A 23,537-nucleotide genomic window follows, 5' to 3' on the forward strand; every position below is an offset into this window, starting at 1 on the left:
GTAACAGAGCAGCCCTGTCACCACTTAAAATACCTCAGAGACAGAAAAGCTAAGACAAACATGAAATTTCTACACTTCCTCAACTAAAAATATTGTGCAAAACCTGACTGTCAACATGGTCAGCTTTAGTTAAGATTTGTGTGACCTGTTTCAAAGTTGTCATGACTTCAAACAATTTCCTAAGAGTGAAAATAAGATCTCTAGTTATCTAAAAAGAAAAAAAAAAAAAAAAACATACTAAATTATTGATTTTTTCATTAATCAGTCAACAAATTCAGACTTAGTTATATAAAGCTCACCTAGAACTTGAAAAGACTGAGAACTGTAGAAGTTTGTTAAGAAAAAAATTATCAGGGATCCCTGGGTGGCTCACAGTTTAGGGCCTGCCTTTGGCCTAGGGCATGATCCTGGAGTCCAGGGATTGAGTCCCACACTGGGCTCCCTGCATGGAGCCAGCTTCTCATTCTGCCTAGGTCTCTGCCTCTCTGCTTCTCTCTCTGCCTCTCTCTCTCTCCCTCTCATAAATAAATAAATTATAAAATCTTTTAAAAAAAAGAAAAAGAAAAAATTATCATATAAACTAATGATTTAGATCTCAAAATAAAATATTTGCTTTATATAAGCAGGGCTTCATTTATTGGCGCTAAAAATGTTAGCCTATTCACTATAATATCATCTGCAATTTACAGTAGGAAAACCTAAAATGAAATGTGTACAGACATCTAGTATCTCTTATTAACTTTTGAAATAAATTATGATTTTCAGGGGTGTCAGGCTGGCTCAGTTGGTAAGAGGATAGTTTTGTTTTGTTTAAGATTTTATTTATGTATTTGACAGAGAGATAGAGCCAGAGAGCACAAGGGAGGGAATGGCAGAGGGAGAGAAGCAGGCTTCCTGCTTAGCAGGGAGCCCAATTTGGGGTTCAATCCCAGAACCCCAGGATGAGGGCCTGAACTGAAGGCAGATGCCCCAGAATGGGGCTCTTGATCCTGGGGTCATGAGTTTGAGCCCCATATTAGATGTAGAACTTTTTTTTTTTTTTAAAGATTTACTTATTTGAAAGAGAGAGTGAGAGTGAAAAAGAGAAAGCATGAGCAGAGGTAGGGGCAGAGAGAGAAACTGTCTCCTTTCTGAGTGGGGAGCCAGATCATGACCTAAGCCAAAGGCAAGATGTTTAACCAACTGAGTCACTCAGGCACCCCTAGAACTTACTTTAAAAAAATAAATTATGGTTTTCATAAATAGAATATTTTTTTAAGATTTATTTGACAGAGAGAGAAGAGAGAGGATGTGTGTGCACAAGCAGGGGGAGGGGGAGGCGCTGAAGAGAACAGAAGCAGACTCCCTGCTCAATCCCTGAAGCCGGAGATCAGGACCTGAGCCGGAGATCAGGACCTGAGCAGAAGGCAGACACCCAACAGACTGAGCCACTGAGGGACCTAAATAAAATATTTTTAATGAAAATTTCAAAATATGGAGCAATGGAATGAAGGTATCATTAATATATTAATTTACTATTTTGAGTTACTATGTGACATTTGTCTAAAGAATACTATATGTAAGCACCTATAATATTAACATGTTTCAATATATGTATGTTTTTTTTTTTAATTTCATTTATTCTTTTGACAGAGAGAGCAAGAGAGCACAAGCATGGGGAACAGCAGAGGGAGAGAGAGAAGCAGACTCCCCACTGAGCAGGGAGCCCCCTACGGGGCTCTATCCTAAGACCCAAGGATCATCACCTGAGCCAAAGGCAGATGCTCAACTGACTGAGCCACCCAGGTGCTCCTTTTTGAATATAAGTTTATCATTCTCTGATGACCTAAAAAGCATGCTAGCTTCTTAAAGTTCCCCTCAAAATTAATCCAATAAGTATCACAAATAACACATTAAAAATCTATTTTCTCTTTATGGATGCTGAGTAAATCTTAATTTTCCACACAATATATGCAGTTAAACCAGCTTTTTAGAACCCTCAAGGATTGAAATAATAGACTTCAATCAAAAGAAGTGATCATCTACTATTATGTGTTTAGGAAAATTATTATTATTATTTTTTTTTTTTAATTTGAGAGAGAGTGAGAGCATGAGCAGGGAGAGGGGCAGAGGGAGAGGGAGAAGTAGACTCCCTGCTGAGCAGGGAGCCAGACAAAGGGTTCCATCCCCGGACCCTGAGAACATGACCTGAGTCAAAGTCAGATGTTTAACCTTGACTGAGATACCCAGGCACACACACACATCTCATTTTTAAAAGATTTTAATTATTTTATTAGAGAGAGACAGAGACAGAGAGGGAAAGAATCTCAAGTAGGCTCCCTGCTCAGTGCAGAGCCTGAGGTTGGGCTCAATTTCATGACCCTAACATCACAACCTGAGCTGAAACCAAGAGTCAGACACTTAACTGGCTGATCTACCCAGGAGCCCTAGGAAAATTATTTTATTTGGTTCAATTCCTTCATCTATAAGTTAGAGGTAATGATAACACAAGAGCACATAAAGATTTTAAAAAGCACATATGAAATACTTTTCATTATTATCAGACAATCCCCCCAAAACAGAATAATTAGTTCACTAAGAACCCAAATCCTCCTCCTCCTCCTATCAGAGTCCCATTTAGCAAGGTCGAGTCTTACTCAGAAGTTTACCTGCCTATGCATCACAAGTCCAGCACTCTTGACATTCTTTTACCTTAATGAAAATGTACACTGATCCAAATAATTTGCTCAGGGGTAAACACATTTGTCCACCTTCCATAGGATACGAATTTCTGCATTACTGGTCACCTTTTTGGCACCTCGGGTAACTGTTTTATCTTCTGGCTCTTCTTATTCCTTATTTCATATCTTTTAATATCCACAGATCATCCACGTTGCTGTTTTTAACCTCTACCAAATTCTGTTAAGGCTATTACAGCCTCTATACCCCCATTTATTAAAACTACACTGGCCAAGGCATCTAGAAACTGAGTCCTCCACCAAGTGTGTTCTGGACTGTGCTGTAGCTGCCACAGACTGTAACCAGAACTACTACACTAAAGACTCTACTACAGGTACGCCTGGGTGGCTCAGTGATTGGGCATCTGCCTTCGTCTTGGGGCATGATCCTGGACTCCTGGGATCAAGTCCCACAATGGGCTCCCTCATGGAACCTGCTTCTCCCTCTGCCTGTGTCTCTGCCTCTCTCTCTCTCTCTCTCTCTCTCTCTCTCATGAATGAATAAAAAAATCTTTTTTAAAAATAAATAAAAAATAAAACAAAGGCTCTACTACAAACCACCATTATTGCTTCCACTGTTTTCTTCCTTCTTCTTTGTGCTTTTCTTATTTCATCTGCTACTTTTTCCAAATTCCAAAATTCTAGCTTTTAGGGAGGAAACCTGAACTTTTACAGACAATTCTTTATATAGTCCCTTTAGGTATCTAAATGTTCAGCAATCCGAAGATACCAAGAGGCTTAACTTGTCATAAAGCTATAACAAATTATAAAATTATGGTCTTACAGGGAAAACATAATCACGGGTGAGGAAAAAAGTTGAAAACAGTTTAAGATTCTGTTTTTTGCTGCAAAAAGTTGCAGAATCTCTCTTTCAGAGGGCATATATAGCCCAGTAACAGTAGAGAGTAACAGAGAGTAGGTGAGCCTCCATTCCAATCTTTTTACCCTGGCACTAACAGCTGTACGACCTTGAGCAACTTGCTTACACTCACCTTCCTTCTACTTCTTATACTTATAAAGTGAACACATTACTATCCACCTGCAGAACAGTTATAAAAAGCAAATAGAGGAGCGCCTGGGTGGCTCAGTTGGTTAAGTGTCTGATTCTTGATTTTGACTCAGATCATGATCTCAAGGTTGTAAGATAGAGCCCTGTATCCACCTCCACACTGGGCATGGAGCCTACTTACATTTTTTTCTCTCCCTCTCCTGCTGCTCCTCCCCACCTCTCTCTCTAAAAAATTTAATTAAAAAATAAAAAGCTAATGGAGTTAGTACAAGTACTTAGCATAGCATCTGGCACACAATAAGTACTCAACAATTTAACAATCTACTAAAGGTAGAAATTTCATCCTTTGGAGAAATATCATCCACTTGTATCATGCTCACAATCAATCTTGTTGCCTAAACTCTTGCTTTATCTAAATGCCTTATTTCCTTTCATCTTGCTCTACCATTCACTTTTAAAATTGCTTTTGCTTTGGAGAACCTAGGTGGCTCAGTTGTTGAAGTATCCAATTCTTGGTTTCTGCTCAGGTCATGATCTCTCAGAGTCATGAAATCAAGCCCCACATCAGGTTCCACATTCAGTGGGAAGTCTGCTTGAGTTTCTTTCCTGCTGCTCACATACCTCACTCGCTCTTGCACTAGCTCATTCACTCTCTCTAAAAAAATAAATAAATATTTTATAAATAAATAAATTACTTTTACTTTTAAATGGTGTGATAAAGGATAGTAATAGCAGGAATGATTACAAAAACCACAGTCCTGGATGCCTGGGTGGCTCAGCAGTTGGGCAGCTGCTTTCAGCTCAGGTCATGATCCTGGGATCCGGGATTGAGTTCTGCATCAGGCTCCTGCAAAGAGCCTGCTTCTCCCTCTGCCAGTGTCTCTGCCTCTCTCTCTGTCTCTCTCTCACAAATAAATAAATAAAATCTTTAAAAAAAAAAAAAAAAAAACCACAGTCTTTATATACTTCACTAATAAATATGGGCCCAAGTTATAACTCCAAAGCATAAAGATTGCAAAACTAATTCACCATTAACAAATATGAATATTATACTAACAGTCATATATAGACATCCAATATAAGATTTTTTTCATGTAAAATACATAGGAAATAGGTCCTAACAAATATTTGTTATTTCTAAAAATAAAAATGTATTTCAAATGAGCTTAGTGTAAACAGCAAGGAGATAAATCCCCTTTCCAAAGTTTATCTCATATTTGTAAAGTTATATAAACAATTCCATTTAAATTGGCAAACAATATATCTATGACTAGTATGTAAAGAAATAAACAACAGGAATTCGGAGATAAATAAGTAAAGGTCCTTGATTTGACATGTAATTTTTTTTAAGATTTTATTTATTTATTCATAGAGACAGAGAGAGAGAGGCAGAGACACAGGCAGAGGGAGAAGCAGGCACCATACAGAGAGCCTGACGTGGGACTCGATCCAGGGTCTCCAGGATCATGCCCTGGGCTGCAGGCGGCGCTAAACCGCTGTGCCACCGGGGCTGCCCTTGACATGTAATTATAAATAAGGCCAAAAAAGATGCCAAAATGAGGAGGGGAAGTGTACTCAAAGAAATCTTGCTCTTTCAAACTAGAAAGCTCTTCTCCCTTGAGACACCTGGGTGGCTCAGCGGTTAAGCATCTGCCTTCAGCCCAGGGCGTGATCCCTGATTCCTGGGATTGAGTCCCACATCAGGCTCCCTGCATGGAGCCTGCTTCCCCCTCTGCCTGTGTCTCTGCCTCTCTCTTTCTCTCTCTTTCTCTCTCCCCCTCTCTGTCTCTCATGAATAAATAAATAAAATCTTTTTAAAAAAAGAAAGAAAGAAAGCTCTTCTCCCATGACATTTCAGCTTAAAGGTCATCCTCTCAGAGAGGTTTTTTGCTGCCACCTTCTCTAAAGAGGTCACCCAGTTACCTTTTGGCACAGCATTTCTCAAATTTGGGGAGCTCAGATCCAAACAATGAGCATGTGAAGAACTAAATAAAAAGCTAAGAAAATATAAATGGGCGCACATACTCAGAGGTTCAAACAAATATGCCATAAGTCTGTTGGGAATTGTGCATACTTAAGAATAGAATATTCTTTGCTTAGCAAATTAGCATATCACACACTGTGCTTCAATATGGTGCCTCAGGAACTTTTTAACAATATCTTTAGATAAGGTCCAGTCCAAAAACAAAACCCCAGCAATCATCTCATTATTTCTGCCTCAGTCCATTTTAGAAAACATGCACTTAAAAGCTTAATTTTAGAATGTATTTGAGGCATTAAGCATCATTAACTATATGTAACGGTGATAATGTACTTTATTAAATCTGACAAAATCTTCAATCTATTATGTTCACTAGAGCAACAAAAAATCTTTCCTATTGAATTCCAAGTTTAGGGGTTATATACAAATAAATAGTTGAAATTCAACTTTAAGAGATCACTAAGTTAGTGAAAGTTAAAAAGAGCATTACAACCTAAAAACACAGAGAAGTTTCTCCAAGTGTCTTTCTCTATTTATTTCTAGAATTCCAAGTTTTAATTCAGCAACTTCTCTCACCTATCAAATAGTTAACAAGCATTTACTGGGCAGCCTGGGTGGCTCAGCAGTTTAGCGCCACCTTTGGCCCAGGGCGTGATCCTGGAGACCCAGGATCGAGTCCCACATCAGGCTCCCGGCCTGGAGCCTGCTCCTCCCTCTGATTGTGTCTCTGCCTCCCTCTCTGTTTGTCTCTCATGAATAAATAAATAAAATCTTTAAAAAAAAAAAAAAGCACTTCCTGAAAGCTTCAGTGATACACGAGTATTAAAAAGCATGATCAGCCTTTTACTCACATAAAAGTTGGGACGATCAACAGATGGCAGATGGAAATGTGCTACAGCCATACCATGGATTTTAACAGAGTTAGAATGCAATGAAATTGTGACACACGCTACAACAAGGATGAAGCTTAAAGACATTATGCTCAGTCAAATAAGCCAGACACAAAAGGTAAAATATTCTATGATTCCACTTATAAGAGTCACCTAGAATAGGCAAATTCAGACAGCAAGTAAAACAGACCTTACCAAGGGCACTGGTGGGAGTGAGAGGGAGTTATTGTTTAATGGCTGCAAAGTTTCATTTTCAGATGATGAAAAATTTCTAGACATAAATAGTGGTGATAGTTATACACTGTAAATGTACTTAATGCAACTGAATTGTACACTTAAAAATGGTGAAAATGTGGGGCGCCTGGGTTGCTCAATCAGTTGTGCATCCAAATCCTGATTTCAGCTTAGGTCATGACCTCATTTTTTTTTTTTTTTTACTAGAATTTATGGGGAAGAGATAATGGAGTCAAATTGTCACAAAGAAAATCTTCAGATTAAACTCCCGCCAAATAAAATTCAAGTTCTTTCAGTCTCCACTGCCTGAGCACCGAAGCAACACCCCTTCTCTCTGCATGCACATGTCAAGCTGCCAGTTACTGTATCCACCTGTTTTCCTGCCACTTAACTCTCTGCATCATGTCTCAGTAATCCCAGACATGAGTTCTGAAAAACTTCTTCCATTTCTATGGTTGTCCTCATCCAGCTGAGACTGCTGCTGGCTATCACAAACCTTCACCAACCATATGTTCTGGTCCATACAGCTCAGGGTCCTGGGATCAATCCCCGTGTCGGGCTCCATGCTCAGCAACAGAGAGCCAGCATGGGATTCTCTCCCCCTCTTCCTCTACCCCTCTCCTTGCTCATTTGCTCACTCATTCTCTCTCAAATTTTTTTTAATAATGATGAAAAGGGCCCCATATATACTAAAATTGGAAGGATAGAGAAGATTATTAGCATGGCCCCCACACAAAGATGACATGCAAATTCATGAAGCATTCCATATTTTTTATTTTTTTCCATATTTTTAAATGGTAAAATAGGTAATTCTATGTTATACATGATATACCACAATTAAATATGTATATAATAAAAGAAATAAAAACAAAACATAATTTCTTCAAGGTACCCTAAAAATAGGCCAAAATGAAAATCACTCTTAATTTCAAGAGACTGACGTTTGGGTCATTAATGAAGGAAATGTCCTAACTCACCTCAAACATATTTAAAGCAAAAATTATGACATTATCCTATGGAATGTATAATCTATGCAGATGAAATACACATGACAGTGGTATTTCAGAGAATGGTATTTCAGAGAATGCTGATGGAAAGACAGGGGAAGAGGACTATACAAATTTTAACATTTCTACATTTCACCTAAAAATGGTATAATATTAATTCTAAATAGACTATAAAGTTAAGATGTATATTGCAATACTTAGAAAAACCACTAAGAAATAAAAGGTCTGAGGTGCCTGGGTGGCTCAGTCAGTTAAGTGCCTGCCTCCTGCTTTGGTCATGATCTGGGGTCCTGGGATCAAGCCTCACAGGTGGTGCTCCCCACTCAGCAGGGAGTCTGTTTCTCCCTCTCTCTCTACCCTCCCCCATGCTCATGCTGGCTCTCTCACTCTCTCTCTCTCTCTGTTATATAAATTTTTAAAAATCTTTTTTAAAAAATGTAAAAGGTCTTAATAAGTAAATTTAAATGGAATTCCAAAAATTAAGATAATCCAAATAAGATAAGAAAGGAAAACAGAAAAGAAGTAATGAGATAACCAGAAAAAGAAAATGGTAGCCATAAACCCAGTCATATAAGTAAATGCTAACCTATCTTACTGAAACTGCATATCGGTGAGTGTACACAGATGCATGACAATACTAAAAAGCACTGAACTACTTATCACAAAAGGGTGAGTAGTAGTACACAGGAATTATACCTCAGTAAAGCCGTTATTAATGAAAATAAGACAAACCAATAAACAGACTAAACATTACAATGAAAGGTGCAGATTATGAGAATGATTTAAAAAGTACAACCCATCTACAAGCTGGCTGCAAGAAATATGTTTTCAATATAAAGAGTCAGATGGAGAAATGCATACTGTGCATACTGTAAGCATAAGACTCTTGAGAGTCTTGAGAGTTCAACATTAAGCAACTTGTCTAAGATCCTATAGCTACACATGGCAGAGCAAGAATTTTAACTCTGATTCCAGACTAGCCTAATAAGTGCAAGGGAACAGTAAGGAGCAAGAGAAGGAAAGCTTGAGTAAATTCAAGCTATTTGAACTTTAAGCAAAGTTTAGAAAATCCCTCACTGAATCACTTTTTTTTTTTTTTCCATGAAATTCCAGATTCTTAACCTTCCTACTGAAGTCGCCCCCAACCCAACAATCCTACACTCCCTAGAAATAAAAGAGGATTTTTCAAGTATCCATGTTGGGAGAGCATTCTACTCAACATCATCTTCAAATTCTTCAATAAATATTCTAGAAGTTAACCCTCATCCAACATGCAGGAAATGAAACATGCTCTCAAACATTTCAAAGCACATTCTGTTACAACAATGGTTTTGTGAAGCTACTTGCACTGGTTTTCATCAATTCTGCTGAACATGACATTTAAGAGTCACAATTACAAATATAAAATTGTCAGAAGGAAAGAGTCACTGAACTTTTTCTTCTAAATCCATAGAGACCAGATTAATTCAACATAAGTATATCACAAAGCAGTAAAACGTATCAATGACTATTCTGTAGCTCTATCAGTTCACTCAAATACTTTACTTACAAAGTCAGCAAATCCAAGTGAAGACACTTACTTTCACTGGTGTCCAAGATCAAAGATCAGAAAAACAACAATAATTGTTTTTAGACCTTAAAAATGGCACACCAATAGAGGGGACAGTGAGCAAAAAGATAAAAGCCTCCAAGAGCAAAAATAGGAACCATCCAAAGCTATCTTTTAAAAAAATAAAACAGAAAACACTAACAACCTGATCTCATTTCAATTCATCTTTGAAGCAGCTTGTAACATTTACTGGGTATGGAATTTATACTTTTGTTAGAAACTATACTCTCATTTACTAGCTATGTGATACTGGGCAAGGCATTTATTTCTGAGCTTATTCTCTCTTCTTAAAACCCAGGATGAGAATAATACATCACAGACTGTCAGGAAGATAAAATAAGAATGGTACTAGCATATCTGAAGGTTCATATCCCTATACCTATATTTAAGAGCCAGTGGAAAGCAAGAAATATTCTGTGCCACTTTTTTTCTTATACACAAAAATCCTACTTCGGCAAATAAGAGTACCCTACATAACAAATCTATAGCAAAATTATAACACACACTCCCTCACTCCAAAAGGATATAAATATGGTTGCAGTGGTACAGTGGTAGCCTCCAGGGATTTAAACTGGAAGCTGGGGTCAGAGTTTCACAGATGAAGGAAACCTCTTTCAACATATACATGTGACTTAAATTTAAGATTTTACACTTTCAAAATTTTTTAATTTTAACATAATAAAATCAAAGACCTGTATCCAAAATGTGAACTCTACTAACACATACAAAAATGTATCTATAAAATACACTAGTATTAATAACATTTCTCAATTTTTTTTTAATAGAGAGAGAAAGTGTGCAAGGGTGGAAGAGGGGGTGGCAGCAGTAAAGGGAAGGGGTAGAGGGAAGAGACAGAGAAAGAGATAGTAACTTAAGCAGGCTCCATGTCCAGCTCGGAGCCAGAGGCAGGGCTCAATCTCACAACCCTGAGATCATGACCTGAGCTAAAATCAAGAGACAGACACACAACCAACTAAGCCACCCAGGTGCCCCATATTTCTCAACTCTCTTAAGCCATAATACAAATAAATTTCAATAGCCATGGACAAAAAACTTCTGTGAGTTACCTAGATCACAGCCCACATAAATAAAATCAGAGTTATATACAATTCTGGACTTGCAAGGTCCTACTTTAAAAAAAAAAAAATTTTTTTACAACTACAAGTGAATAGGTATCATATGAATCCCTTTAAATTACTCTATACTATTTTAAGAACAAAAATATTGTTAAATGAAACCACTGGCCAACTTCCTAACTTCAAAATTATTGTATTAGTTACAAAGCACTTCTAACATACTTCCAAACTCTGATAAGACACTATGGATTACAACCCCATAACTGAAGAAAACCTAGCAACATGCTGTCTTCCAGTTTCTACCTACATAAGTTCTTTTCCTACAATCTACCCATGTGCTACCTGTACTACAACAAAGTGAAGGAAAAGGTTTCTATGAACTTTGCCTAAGTTGGCTAACATTATTTTGGTCTTCACTTTTGGCTTCTCTTTAAATGCTCTCTCTTTCCAACTTAGCCAAGTAGGGTACAGTTTTTTGTTTTATTTTTTCAAGTGTTCTCTCCCCAAAAGTCAGCTAACCTGTGTCAAGTCCTGACTCTGTTACTTACTAGCATAGTGTGACTATTGGGAGGTCACTGCACCTGAGTCACTGTTTTCCTTTTGTTATACAGAGTTCATAATATCCAGCTTCAGTGGCTGCATGAGTGAAAGAAATCATGCATCAAAGTAGTTCATAAACTACAGTATCATGGACATGCATATAGCAGTATAATTCTACCAAACTATTAATCTCAACAGGAAAAAAATCTAAATTCACAAAATTCACAAAAGAAACTATCAGATTAATTATGCAAAAGTACTAATTTCAACCATCTCATTGTCCTAAAAACTCTTCAATAGGTCTCTTTCTACTAAAGTAATTATTATGGATGCCTGGGTGGCTCAGCGGTTGGGTTCAGGTCCTGATCCTGGGATCCGGGATCAAGTCCCACATCAGGCTCCCAGCGAAGTGCCTGCTTCTCCCTCTGCCTGTGGCTCTGCCTCTCTGTGTGTGCCTCTCTCATGAATAAATAAATCTAAAAAGTAAATACATAATTTTTAATAAATAAATAAATAAATGAAGTAATTATTAACAACTGTAATGCTTAAGATGATTTGCCTAGCAGTGTCAGACTGTGTGGTAAGTTCTCTATGTATGTTGATTTCCCATCTTTACAACAACCCTGCAGATAGAGGTCATTCTTTTCACTTTATAGATGAAAAATTTTTAATTTATTTCCAAATTCTGCTATTATAAGCAAACTTACAGTGAACATTTTTTAAAGTTTATCTTTGCAGGTGAAGTTCCTAAGACTATACCTGTCAGATCAAAGAGTACATACATTTTAAATTTTGATAGATACTAGCAAATTTCTGGCACCCTCCTCAAACCCTAAAATAATTTACACTCCAAAGAACAAGACAGTTGTCCTGTACACTTGCCTACACTGGATGTTATACCTATTTTTTTTCAATTTTTGGTTAATACATTTAGGATAGAAAAATTATACCTAATTACTATTATAATCCTTATCCTGTTAAAAAGTATCCAATGAAAGGAGATAAAAGAATACAATCATCAAATCTAACCTGCTTGCTGTTCTCTATATTCCCAATGCTGAGCATTGTGGATAGAACTCACCATCTATAAGTGATATATACATGGGTAAGGCCCAAATGTGAAATAGAAGTTATTTAATATAACAAATTTCCCATAAAGCTAATTACCATAACTTATAATGCTATGTATCACTAAAACATGAAATATTATGAAAATATGTGTGTATAGATAAGCTCAAAAAGTAACTTGGAACACTATGAAATCTTTTTTTATAAGTATTTATTTATTTTTTAAAGATTTTATTTTTGGGGCGGCCCGGGTGGCTCAGCGGTTTAGCGCCACCTTCAGCCCAGGGTGTGATTCTGGAGACCAGGGATCCAGTCCCATGTCAGGTTCCCTGTATAGAGCCTGCTTCTCCTTCTGCCTGTGTCTCTGTCTCTCTCCTTCTGTGTCTCTCATGAATAAATAAAAAAATATTTTTAAAAAATTTTTAAAGATTTTTATCTATTTATTTGAGAGTGTATGCACACAAGCAGGGTGAGAGGCAGAGGGAGAGGGAGAAGCAGACTCTCTACTGAGCAGGGAGCCCAAAGCCGGGCTTGATCCCAAGAACCTGAGATCATGACTTTAGCCAAAGGCAGGCGCTTAACTGACTGAGCCACCCAGGCACCCCTATGAAATCTCTTTAAACCAATACTTCCTCTTTCCAGGAACAGGTAGTTGTCCTTCCCAAAGCTCATTATTCCTAAACTAAAAATATTTCTTAATTCTAACAGTCCTCATAGCCTCCTATCACTCTGCTTTTACTGCTAAGAATACGAGGAGCCCAGAGGATAAATACAGAATGAAAAACAGTCTAGAAATAAAATCTGTTGGCTCAGCACATTAAAATTACTGAAATTTCTTCACAAGCGTCATTTGTAGCTTTGTTATTTTTCTATGACTTAAGCAAAAACAAAGTATGATGTTTATTTTTTTTTTAAGTATGATGTTTAATTTTTTTTTTTTTTTTTTATGATAGTCACACAGAGAGAGAGGGAGAGAGGCAAAGACACAGGGAGAAGCAGGCTCCAAGCACCGGGAGCCCGACGTGGGACTCGATCCCGGGTCTCCAGGATCGCGCCCTGGGCCAAAGGCAGGCACCAAACCAATGCGCCACCCAGGGATCCCCTAAGTATGATGTTTAAATCAGGTACAGTACAGATTGTATAATCTGATCCCATTGCATGTAAATTAAGTATAAAGAATAGTAGTCACCAGCACCCACAAATAACCCCACACAAAGCCCCAAGTGAAGGCTGTTATTTTTTTTTTAAGTTTATTGTATACTTTCTAATGCAAATATATAGCATAAATGCAGGGGGGAAAAAATCAAGAAGTTATTCATAGTTGTTAACTAAAAACAACAATGTATCACATAAAGCACAGTTTTTCTAGAAATATGCATGTTTTTGAATAGCAATTTAAAAACCACAGAACCAGGAGTATCTGGGTGGTTCAGTCAGTTAGTTAAGCATCTGCCTTTGGCTCGAGTCATGATCTCAGGGTCCTGGGATCGAGCCCCAGATAGGGGAGGGCAGGGCAGGTGGAGGGAGTGTCCTTGCTAAGCAAGGAGTCTACTTCTCCCTGCCCCCTCCCCTCCCATGTTCATGGTCTCTCCCTCTCAAATAAACAAAATCTAAAAACAAAAACAAAACAAACAAAAAGCACACAGAACAGGGGCGCCTAGGTGACACAGCTGGTTAAGCAGCCAACTCTTAGTTTTGGCCTGGGTGTTGAGATGGAGCCCTGGGTTGGGCTCCAGACTCAGTGAGAGTTTACCTAAGATTCCTTCTCCCAGGGACACCTGGGTGGCTCAGCACTGAGGCCTTCAGCCCAGGGTGTGAACCTGGAGACCCGGGATTGAGTTCCATATCGGGCTTTGTGCGTGGAGCCTACTTCTCCCTCTGCCTATGTCTCTGCCTCTCTCCCTCTCTCTCTCTCTCTCTATCTCTCATGAATGAATAAATAAAATCTTTATAAAAAAAAAAAAAGAAAATTAAAAGATTCTTTCTCCCTTTACCTTTGCCCCTCCCCTGATCTCTCTCTCCCTCTCCATATTTGATTATATATCTCAAACAAAGGATACAGTATTACAATAAATGGAAGTCCACAGTATTCAACTTAAAAAAAAAAAATTCCATCTTCTCATGGTCAAAGTCACCATCAACATGGTAATCTATCACCACTACACTGGAAATCAGATTTCTAAAAATAACTCAGTTTGTGATAATAAGTATTGAATTTCAATGGCTAGTCACCAACCACACATTTATAGGGCCTAACAAAAATCAGTAGGCAATTTCATTTCAGTGCTGTTGTGGGGTTTTTTTAAGATTTTGTTTATTTATTCATAAGACACAGAGAGAAAGAGAAGCAGAGACATAGGCAGAGGGAGAAGCAGGCTCCATGCAGGGAGCCCAATGTGGGACTCCATTCCGAGACTGCAGAATCATGCCTTGAGCCAGACACTCAACCACTTAGCCACCCAGGATCCCTGTTATTTATTTATTTTTTTAATGGAACTTACCACCTATAACCAGATATTCCAAAAGGAGAGTTTTAAATGGCATACTCCAATGGGCAAAGACTTTAATGCTACGAAAATTATATCCCAAAAGGAATCTTGCCATGATGCCCAAAAAAAAAAGAGAGAGAGAGAGAGAGGCTAGTTATCACGAACTACATGTTTTCATAGAGAACCAAAACATGGCAATAATGCCTTCTGGCTATAAAACAGTCCTTTCTGGGACTATTAATAAATAAAATCTTTAAAAAAAATAGTCCTTTTTGTGATATGAGGAAAATTTTCTTGCATGTTATTGTTTTATAATTCTTAATTTAATAATTATTCTTTCTATAACATTCATTGAATCTAATATGTAGAAATCATTAGACTATAAAACAAAAGGGAAAGAAAGACTGATAAGGCCAAGTCTCTTGCCTCACAAGGAAATAAAAATACAGAATTTTAACATAATATGTAAAGTAGTATATCAAATAAGAAATCTAAAAAAAAAAAAAAAAAGTCTCTAGAAAACAGAGGAAAGACATTATTTCTCACCAGAGGGATAGAGAAACTATCCTGATAGAAATAACATGTGAACTGTGCCTTTCAAGACAGGCAGTAGTTGGAAATGTGGGAGAGGACAAGTATGTTCCCTGAGCAGAGTCACAAAAAGGATGGACCACACAAAGAACAAGTCATGTTTGAGAACAGCATGGTGTTCTGGCATGGCTGAGGGACAGCTCTAAGAAAGGGAAATGGAGGAGCGGATATAAGAAAATTCATGAGAAAGGAAAGTAGTCATTTATATATTCTGCACTCTTCTAACATGAAACCCCTGATGGAAATACTCTCCATTTAAGGAGAATGGGAACTTCTTCATAATATTTTCTGAATTGAAGTCATCTGTGTACTTGATTTACTTGACTGTGAGCTCCTCATGAGCAGGACACACATCTGATTCATTTTTATATCTTTCTCAAATACCTTAAACACAGATAACATTTTTTAATGATCAAATGAATACATGAATGAACATAATGACCATGTCATTTAGCTTCTCTGAGGAGACCCAGATATCCTTCTATACCAGGAATTGGCAGGGCCACACAATAAATATTTTAGGCTTTGCAGGTTATTTGGTCTCTACTATAGCTACACAATTCTGTTGTTATAGAGCAAAAGCAGCCCCAGACAACAGATAAGTGAATGAGCTTGACTATGTGCCAATAAAATTTAACTTACAAAAAAGGCAGCAGGTCACATTTGGCCCACTGACCATGGTTTAGACTCTTCATCTATACAACTTAAATTTAGTACTTTATATTGTACAGGCACATTCAAGTCACTTTCTGACACAAGGACAGAACTCAGCCAAAGTTTCAAAGAAGATAACAAAAAAGAATATAAATGGGAAAATGTGGCTATACTATACAATCTATAAACCTGGACCTTTGGCTGTTTCCACCTAATTTGCCCTCTCCAGACACATTAGCTATCTGTGTCACCTTACATCACAATTTCTGCAGGCCTCAGTTTTTCATCCTTAGGCTCTACTTTTTAATCTTTCAATTGGTTAAAATAGATCATTCTAAACTAGAACTCTAGGATCTTAAAAACTGTCCAAATTAAAATTACTGATTTTAAGTGGAAATGTCATCTAGAAAATTACATTCATAAATAATTTTGAACCTATGAAAGAACAAAATACAAGCATTTCACAGAAACAAAGTAAAACATATTAAATAATAAATTAAGATATCATCTGGGATAACTGGTGTACAAAACATTCAAAATTCTATTTTAGCACCTGAAAACTAAGGTTTCAGTACCTTGTTGAATGTAGTTATAAGTACACCTGGGAAATCAGTTCAATTCACCCAATCAGGGTGGTAATATCTGAAAGAGACTCAGATCATCAAAAATCTTTCCCCAAAATAGACAAAATAGTAAGATTTGATCTTAAATGCCATAATTAGTGATGAAAAGGGAAATAATGCTGTTGTATAATAATAAATCACTGGACTCCTTGACATAGCTACGAATCTGAAAAGCTGAATTTTTTAAAAGTCCATACAATATATAACAAACTTGGTATCACTCATTAGGTATAAAGCTGATTTTGGAACTTCTCCACTTTTATTCTCAAACTAAGACCTGGGTTACAGAATAAAAATTCTTCACTTTTCACAAATGATTTTCAAAGAATTAACAGGTCAATTAAAACTATATAATTCAGGGACGCCTGGGTGGCTCAGCCGGGTAAGTCAGCATCTGCCTTCAGCTCAGGTCATGATCCCAGGGTCCTGGGATGGGGCCTCTCTTCTTCCTCTCCTTCTGCCCCTCCCCACCACTCATTCTCTTTCTCACTCCGCTCTCTCTCAAACAAATAAATAGAATCATTTTTTTTAAAAATCTGTAATTCATCACTACCCACATTTATAAAAGTAACACCATTATACTGCTTTCTGAAATATAAATAAACAGATTCTGGTTCATTACAAACTTACCAGACATTTGGCAAATTCTTTGTTTTCTGAAAGGAATCCATAACCTGGATGTACCTTAGAAATGAAAAATAAAAAGCACTTTCAATTTTATCACATCACAAAACTTTTATAAGCAACATTGTGCATGAATGTGTTTATATTTCAAGAGCCTTGAGTAAGGTTACTTTTCCTACAGTTCCAACTCACATTCCCGAGTACAGACCCAAATTCAAGAAACTGCATATGGAACACTCACTCGCAGCACACTACCTTTGTCCTAACCATAAACAGAACCATTGACCTATAAATCTGTCTGTCCACCTACATCTATTTCAACACAACCTGAACTCTCCCTACTTTTTTCTGAGGCTAATTTTGGCCACAAGCATGGAGAATTTTCTAATGGCTGGTGGGTCAAAGACCAAGGTTATAAGAAACCATTTGTGAGATGAATGAAAAACTCCTGATTCCCCCTTTCTTTACTGTCTCCGGAAATGCTGCTTTCCAAAACCCTGGCTAAGCCAGCTAACATATTTTATTCCTGACAACATGAATACACCAGCCACTTAATGAGCAGTTTTTTTTTTCTTGTTTTTTTTTTTTTTTATTTATGATAGTCACACAGAGAGAGAGAGAGAGAGAGAGGCAGAGACACAGGCAGAGGGAGAAGCAGGCTCCATGCACCGGGAGCCCGACGTGGGATTCGATCCCGGGTCTCCAGGATCGCGCCCTGGGCCAAAGGCAGGCGCTAAACCGCTGCACCACCCAAGGATCCCCTAATGAGCAGTTTTTATCAAAACTAAAATGGAAGTCTGGTTTTACTTTTTCTGTATACATTGAATTTTTTTCCGTTAATATTTACTCTTCTTTCCCCCCCTTGTCCCACTTAGCATTTCACAACACTTTATGCTAGCTTCTCTCACAAACCATGTCGCTATGATTTAAGTTCAATTGTCCTGTTCTATCACACTGGCCCAACAAATTTAGATGCTCTATTATCAGTGAGTATTAAACCTATTTCCAGGAGAACAATTCTGCTATAAGGAACGCCAAATTTTGGAAGGAGCCAATATCATAATGTAGAAGTAGCTACACATCCAAGATGTTTAAATGTTGAACTACGCTTTATGAACATGGTACAGAATTCAAAAAACTGCATCACAGGAAAAGAGTTTCACTCCACCTGGGATCCCTGGGTGGCGCAGCGGTTTGGCGCCTGCCTTTGGCCCAGGGCGCGATCCTGGAGACCCGGGATCGAATCCCACATCGGGCTCCCGGTGCATGGAGCCTGCTTCTCCCTCTGCCTGTGTCTCTGCCTCTCTCTCTCTCACTGTGTGCCTATCATAAATAAATTAAAAAAAAAAAGAGTTTCACTCCACCAATCACATTTTACAGAAACATTTAACGAAAGTTTATATTCTAACAAGCTATCATTAAAGGGTTAAGAATTCTACCTTCATTAATTCTGATAATAAACTGTAAACACTTATAATATGGGTTCATGAATTTAGTTACTTATTTAAACATACATCTTACTAAACCATTTCTTTCACAAAATATGTGAGCACTAATTGAAGCACTCCAGGCTAATTGCTGGTATTGGCTGTTTCCATCCAATTTTAGAGATAACTCTGCATAGTTTGTAACATTATATAATAAGTTCTCTGATCTAACACACACACACACACACACACACACACACACACACAGTACCAGCAAAACACTATTCTTGATGTCAGAAACGAGTTTTTTTTTTCCTGGCTTCAACATTCAAACAGAATTAGAGATGGGAAGAATTACTGACTTCTCCATGTAAGTGAAGTGCATTCTACTGACATTATCAAATTAAAATAATTACCAATTGTATAGTTTTTATATCTGGAAGTGTAACCAGGTATACATAACTTTAAATGACTAAAACAATTTAAACAAGAATCTTGTGGATCCTATTTATAAGAGATGTTTTTTAAGATTTTTATTACACTCAAAGGGTTAATACTCAAAACTAATTGGGATTTCTTTTTTTCTTCCCTAACAAATTTGGAAATGAACTGAAACTGCTCCCTGGTGTGAAAGCTGAATCCAACAGCCACCTGCAGGATCAGCAACCAACACTGCCAGATGCTACAAAGCCTTTGATTTCCAGTAGCGAATTCGGCCACATTTAATTCATGTGACATGAACTAACTGCAATAGCATTTTCAATCATTCTTTCTTATTTTTCTTTTTTCTGAATACAAACTCTAGCTTTCTGCTCACTATATATGAAACAGCTGCAGTAGATAGATTCATTCAGACTCACAGCTTGGGCCCTGGTTTTCTTAATGGCTTCCATGATGGCATCCATGTTGAGGTAGCTTTTACTGGTGGGAGCTGGGCCAACACAGACAGCCTCATCCGCCATTTTCACATGAACCTGAAGAGACAAATCTCTGCATTAACAGATGCTCCCAGCAAAAAGAACTCCCATCATCTGCTAATATACGCAGAATTGCAAATGTGATTGTTTCACATATCATTTAGTAGTCAGATTCTTTTTGAAAGTGCACTAAAAAAAGAACAGTGCAACAAATCAACTCAGAACTATATTAACCATGACTTCCATTTATTACAAGCCGAGTCATGTCTAGCCAGATAACTTTCATAATATTCCGTACCAATTTGATTAAATAAAACCCCTGCAAACAATGTTGACCCCTTATTTGATTCATCTATACATAAACCTTATATCAAAAACTACCCTCTTACATGTAGCCAGGCTAGCCCAATATTTTCCTAACAAGCACTCATGCCCCGTTCTAAGCAAGCTCCCCAGGAAGTGGGGATAAATAGAGAAACTGAATGAAGGGATGTAGTGAGTGTCCCTGCACAGCATCAGGTCAGCACCAAGCACAAATTAAAGTCGACAAGTAAAGAGTTCAATATCACTACACATGAGCCAGAAAATCTTGACAATCATCTAAATACTCTCACATCTGATCCTCAACGATTTTACCTTTATTCCTAAAACAGCTGATATGCAGATTAAGTTCTGAGTCTACTCAAAACTTAGAAATATATGCTCCATTTTTAAGACTACTCATTTTCCATTCTAAATCTACTTTTTGCTTAATTGAGGTAAGTCTTTCACTACTGAAAAGAATAACTTATTTCTAAAAAAACAAAAATCTATTCTTTTAAAATGATAAAGGAATTCATATATCTTTGAAATGGCCTTCCCTAAATTTTCCAGCTTAAGGAACTTCTACTGTGTTTAAATTTATTTTACAAGGCAGACATAAAAACTAGAGCACCTACATCTACCTGGATATTTATGACCCTACCTCCCCAAAAGTCTAAGATAGAAAACACTTCTGAGTATTGCTAAGTTCTACTCTTCACCCATGAATTTTTAAGAAGCACATTGTTTTAAATGAAATCTACAAAAAAATGAAACCAATTAAGTCATCTTTTAGAAAGTTCAGAGTTCTCTTAATCAATTCAATATTTTCCAATAAGTAAAAAATTATATTGTGCCCAAGAGATTTACACATCAGTATCTTAATAGAAAATACTCAAATATATACACTCTGTAATCTCTTTAATGATAATGCCCCTGCAAGGAAAAAGCAGTCAATCCTGCAAAGGGATCCTAAATATTTCCATGTTCAAAGCAAGGCTCTCCTTGTGGTTATTTCTGCCTTGCTTCCCCCCCTTAACCTCAAGTTGCTCCTCCTCTACTGTGCTCTTCCCAGTTGGGTCCCTATTACTAGCAATTTTGTCATTATAATTGTGGCTGTGCTTTTTTTCTATAAGAAAGGAACTGAACACTGAGCAATCCTTTAAAATGGACACATTAGCCAGGTGGGAATAAAGTAAAGTTAAATCCACATTTATTCTGTGTATTTTATTCACCTCCTGGTACTAACGACTATTAAAGATACACTTAAAGTTTCACTTTTACCACCAGGTCTTTCCCAGGTACTTCAGCTTCAGATGAATCGCCTTTAATCTGAACTCTTATAGTACTTAGTACAAAATCTGGCATTTAATTGCATCCTGCCGAGCAAAGTTATTCTGACTGCTTCACGGATTAGGACTACTACAATTTAGACACCTTGCTCCACCAGATCAGAAAGTCCAGCAAGGCAGAGGTTGCCTTAAATTCTTTTTTTTTTTTTTTAAATCACTCCCAGCACAACGTTATGTACTAAAAACTTATCTCACAGATATACATGGCTGGCAGTTGATTTAATAACTTTCACTGATAAATCATTCTCTTTGTGGTGAAAGTTTACAGCAAATTAAAAATTCTACAATCATACTTAGCAATACATAAAGGAACTGAAGGTTGAATGGGAAGAAATTCAAAAATACATACACACACGTGTGTACATTTATATGTCCAAATTTTTTATCATAAACATGCATCAAAAAGTAAGAGATTAAATAGTATTTTATTACTTCCAATCTTTTTTTCTAAATACACTTTGTAACCATACTGCATATATGTTTGCATCCTTTTGTTTTACAACATCTTAACAGACATGTTTCCTGTTATCACAAACTGTTTATAAACATGCAGAGAATCTAGCTCAGAGTCTAACATATTTTAACAGATAAATTATATGTCAAAAGATCAAGGCTTTACAAAGAAAGGCAAAACATGCTGTTTCTAAATGATTGATTTCTTTTCTTCTGTTTCTCAGAAACAAATCTTTCTTTAAGGTGCCTTTACTAGCATCTCAACAAAACCACAGTGAAGTCCAAGGTCAGTACTAGCAAAAATCCGTGGCAAAGCTATTTAAAAGAAAAAACTAGAAGCCTCTGTTGCTTTGGTCCCCAAGGAAATACTTATGAGTCAACCTGGAAAGAATACTTCTAAAAACTCTGAAAACTCAAATTTCAATTTTGTTGTTATTATTGTACTAAATGCCTGAGGTGATTTCACTGGGTTACTAATACAAAACCAACTGCATTCAAGCCATGTAGGTGGCTCTTCTGAAGAGCAACTTATCACTGCCTAAACTGACTAGATGGATTTATGTTTCAAGAATTTCAAAATCTTGAAAAATATAAATTCCTTTTTATATACTTTGATATGTAATAATCATGGAAAAGTTTAAACTGGACTAATCAGTTAACTAGGATATTGCTGGCTACAAGTTTCAAAAAGAAAAAAAATTAAGTATGAAGTAGTCTTCAGAAACTTTTCCAGTAAGTTTTTAAAGATTATTAATTTCCCCCTCAAGCATTTAGGGGGAATTTATATTTTAAATTTTATTATTTGAATAGAAAAAATTACTTGAACCAGCCTTTTATTTTCCAAATAATAATCTAACAAAACAAAGTGTGTTTTTCAACTTACAGAAGAAAAAAAATCACCTTCGTTGATTTTTCTTTTAAAGGACTGTAAATACTTGGATATAGATAGATTAAAAATTGTGGTCTGAATTTTAAAACTGAGTTAATAGAAAATTTCATATTAGCCCATTAGATGCCTAACAAATGTTTAGAAAAGATATTCTGCTTGGTCAAAAACACTGCATGTTAGTATTACAAAGTACACTAGATCAGATCTGAGTGAAAGCTTCTAAATACCTTCTAACCTAATACAGATTTAAAAAGATAGAGAAAACAAACAGCTTTGGATGCTTCCTCATGCTGGGAGGTTTTCTTTGAAACTTATCACTCAAGATTTGTAGTCAGGTGGGCACTCTTTACCATGTTCATGAATACTTGAGTCTTCCTTAGGACATCATGGGAACACAGCCAAGGTGGGATACTGCCAAGACGACAGAATGTAGATTAGATGTGCTCATTGACCAAGAACAGCAATGCCTCATACAATCTGTCCAGACTTTAGTATCCACCAAATCTAACCCAATTCTTTATCAACAAGCAAAAGCCACCCTTAAAGACTGAAAAGGTAAAGAAAAGAATGCCAACTACGTCAATCTTAATTTGAGAACCCAAAGAAAAAAACCATTTTTAAAAGATTTTTTTTAACTAATCTCTATACCCAACATAGGGTTCAAACTCACAACCCTAAGACCAAGAGTCACACACTCCACCAAATGAGCCAGCCAGGTGCCCTCAGAAAGATCATTTTTAAAAATGAAATAAAATCCTATTTCTCAGAGGGGAAAAAAAAGAACCTTTCTCTCTATTCCCTACAATGTGTCTAAAGAGACTTACACACAAATGTCAACAGACTAGCATTCTGGAATATCCTTCTAGAAAGGCAATTTATTTCTAGAAGATAAAGAATGATTTTTCTTTTTTTTTTTTTTTTAAATATTTTATTTATTCATGAGAGACACAGAGAGAGAGAGAGGTAGAGACACAGGCAAAGGGAAAAGCAGGCTCCATGCAGGGAGTCCAATGTGGGACTCGATCCTTGGACTCTGGGATAACACGCTGGGCCAAAGGCAGATGCTCAACCACTGAACCACCCAGGC

General features: G+C 37.0%; 1 protein-coding gene and 1 non-coding gene across 2 annotated transcripts in view; one reads left to right on the top strand and one right to left on the bottom strand.

The window, feature by feature from the left end:
• The window catches only part of PCCA (propionyl-CoA carboxylase subunit alpha), a 394,660-nt gene that overhangs the window by 313,322 nt on the left and 57,801 nt on the right, over nt 1–23,537 (bottom strand). Inside the window, exons 5-6 of the mRNA XM_041731155.1 lie at nt 19,400–19,513; nt 17,119–17,172 (exon numbers count right to left, since the gene is read on the bottom strand). Coding sequence (XP_041587089.1) covers nt 17,119–17,172; nt 19,400–19,513 — 168 coding nt within the window. The remainder of the gene's footprint in view (nt 1–17,118; nt 17,173–19,399; nt 19,514–23,537) is intronic.
• LOC121477218 lies at nt 7,500–7,604 on the top strand. Its single transcript, XR_005984147.1, has one exon. It is a non-coding gene; the product is annotated as a U6 spliceosomal RNA (small nuclear RNA).

This window comes from Vulpes lagopus, chromosome 16 (assembly GCF_018345385.1).
Source record: "Vulpes lagopus strain Blue_001 chromosome 16, ASM1834538v1, whole genome shotgun sequence".
NCBI classification, from domain to species: domain Eukaryota; kingdom Metazoa; phylum Chordata; class Mammalia; order Carnivora; family Canidae; genus Vulpes; species Vulpes lagopus.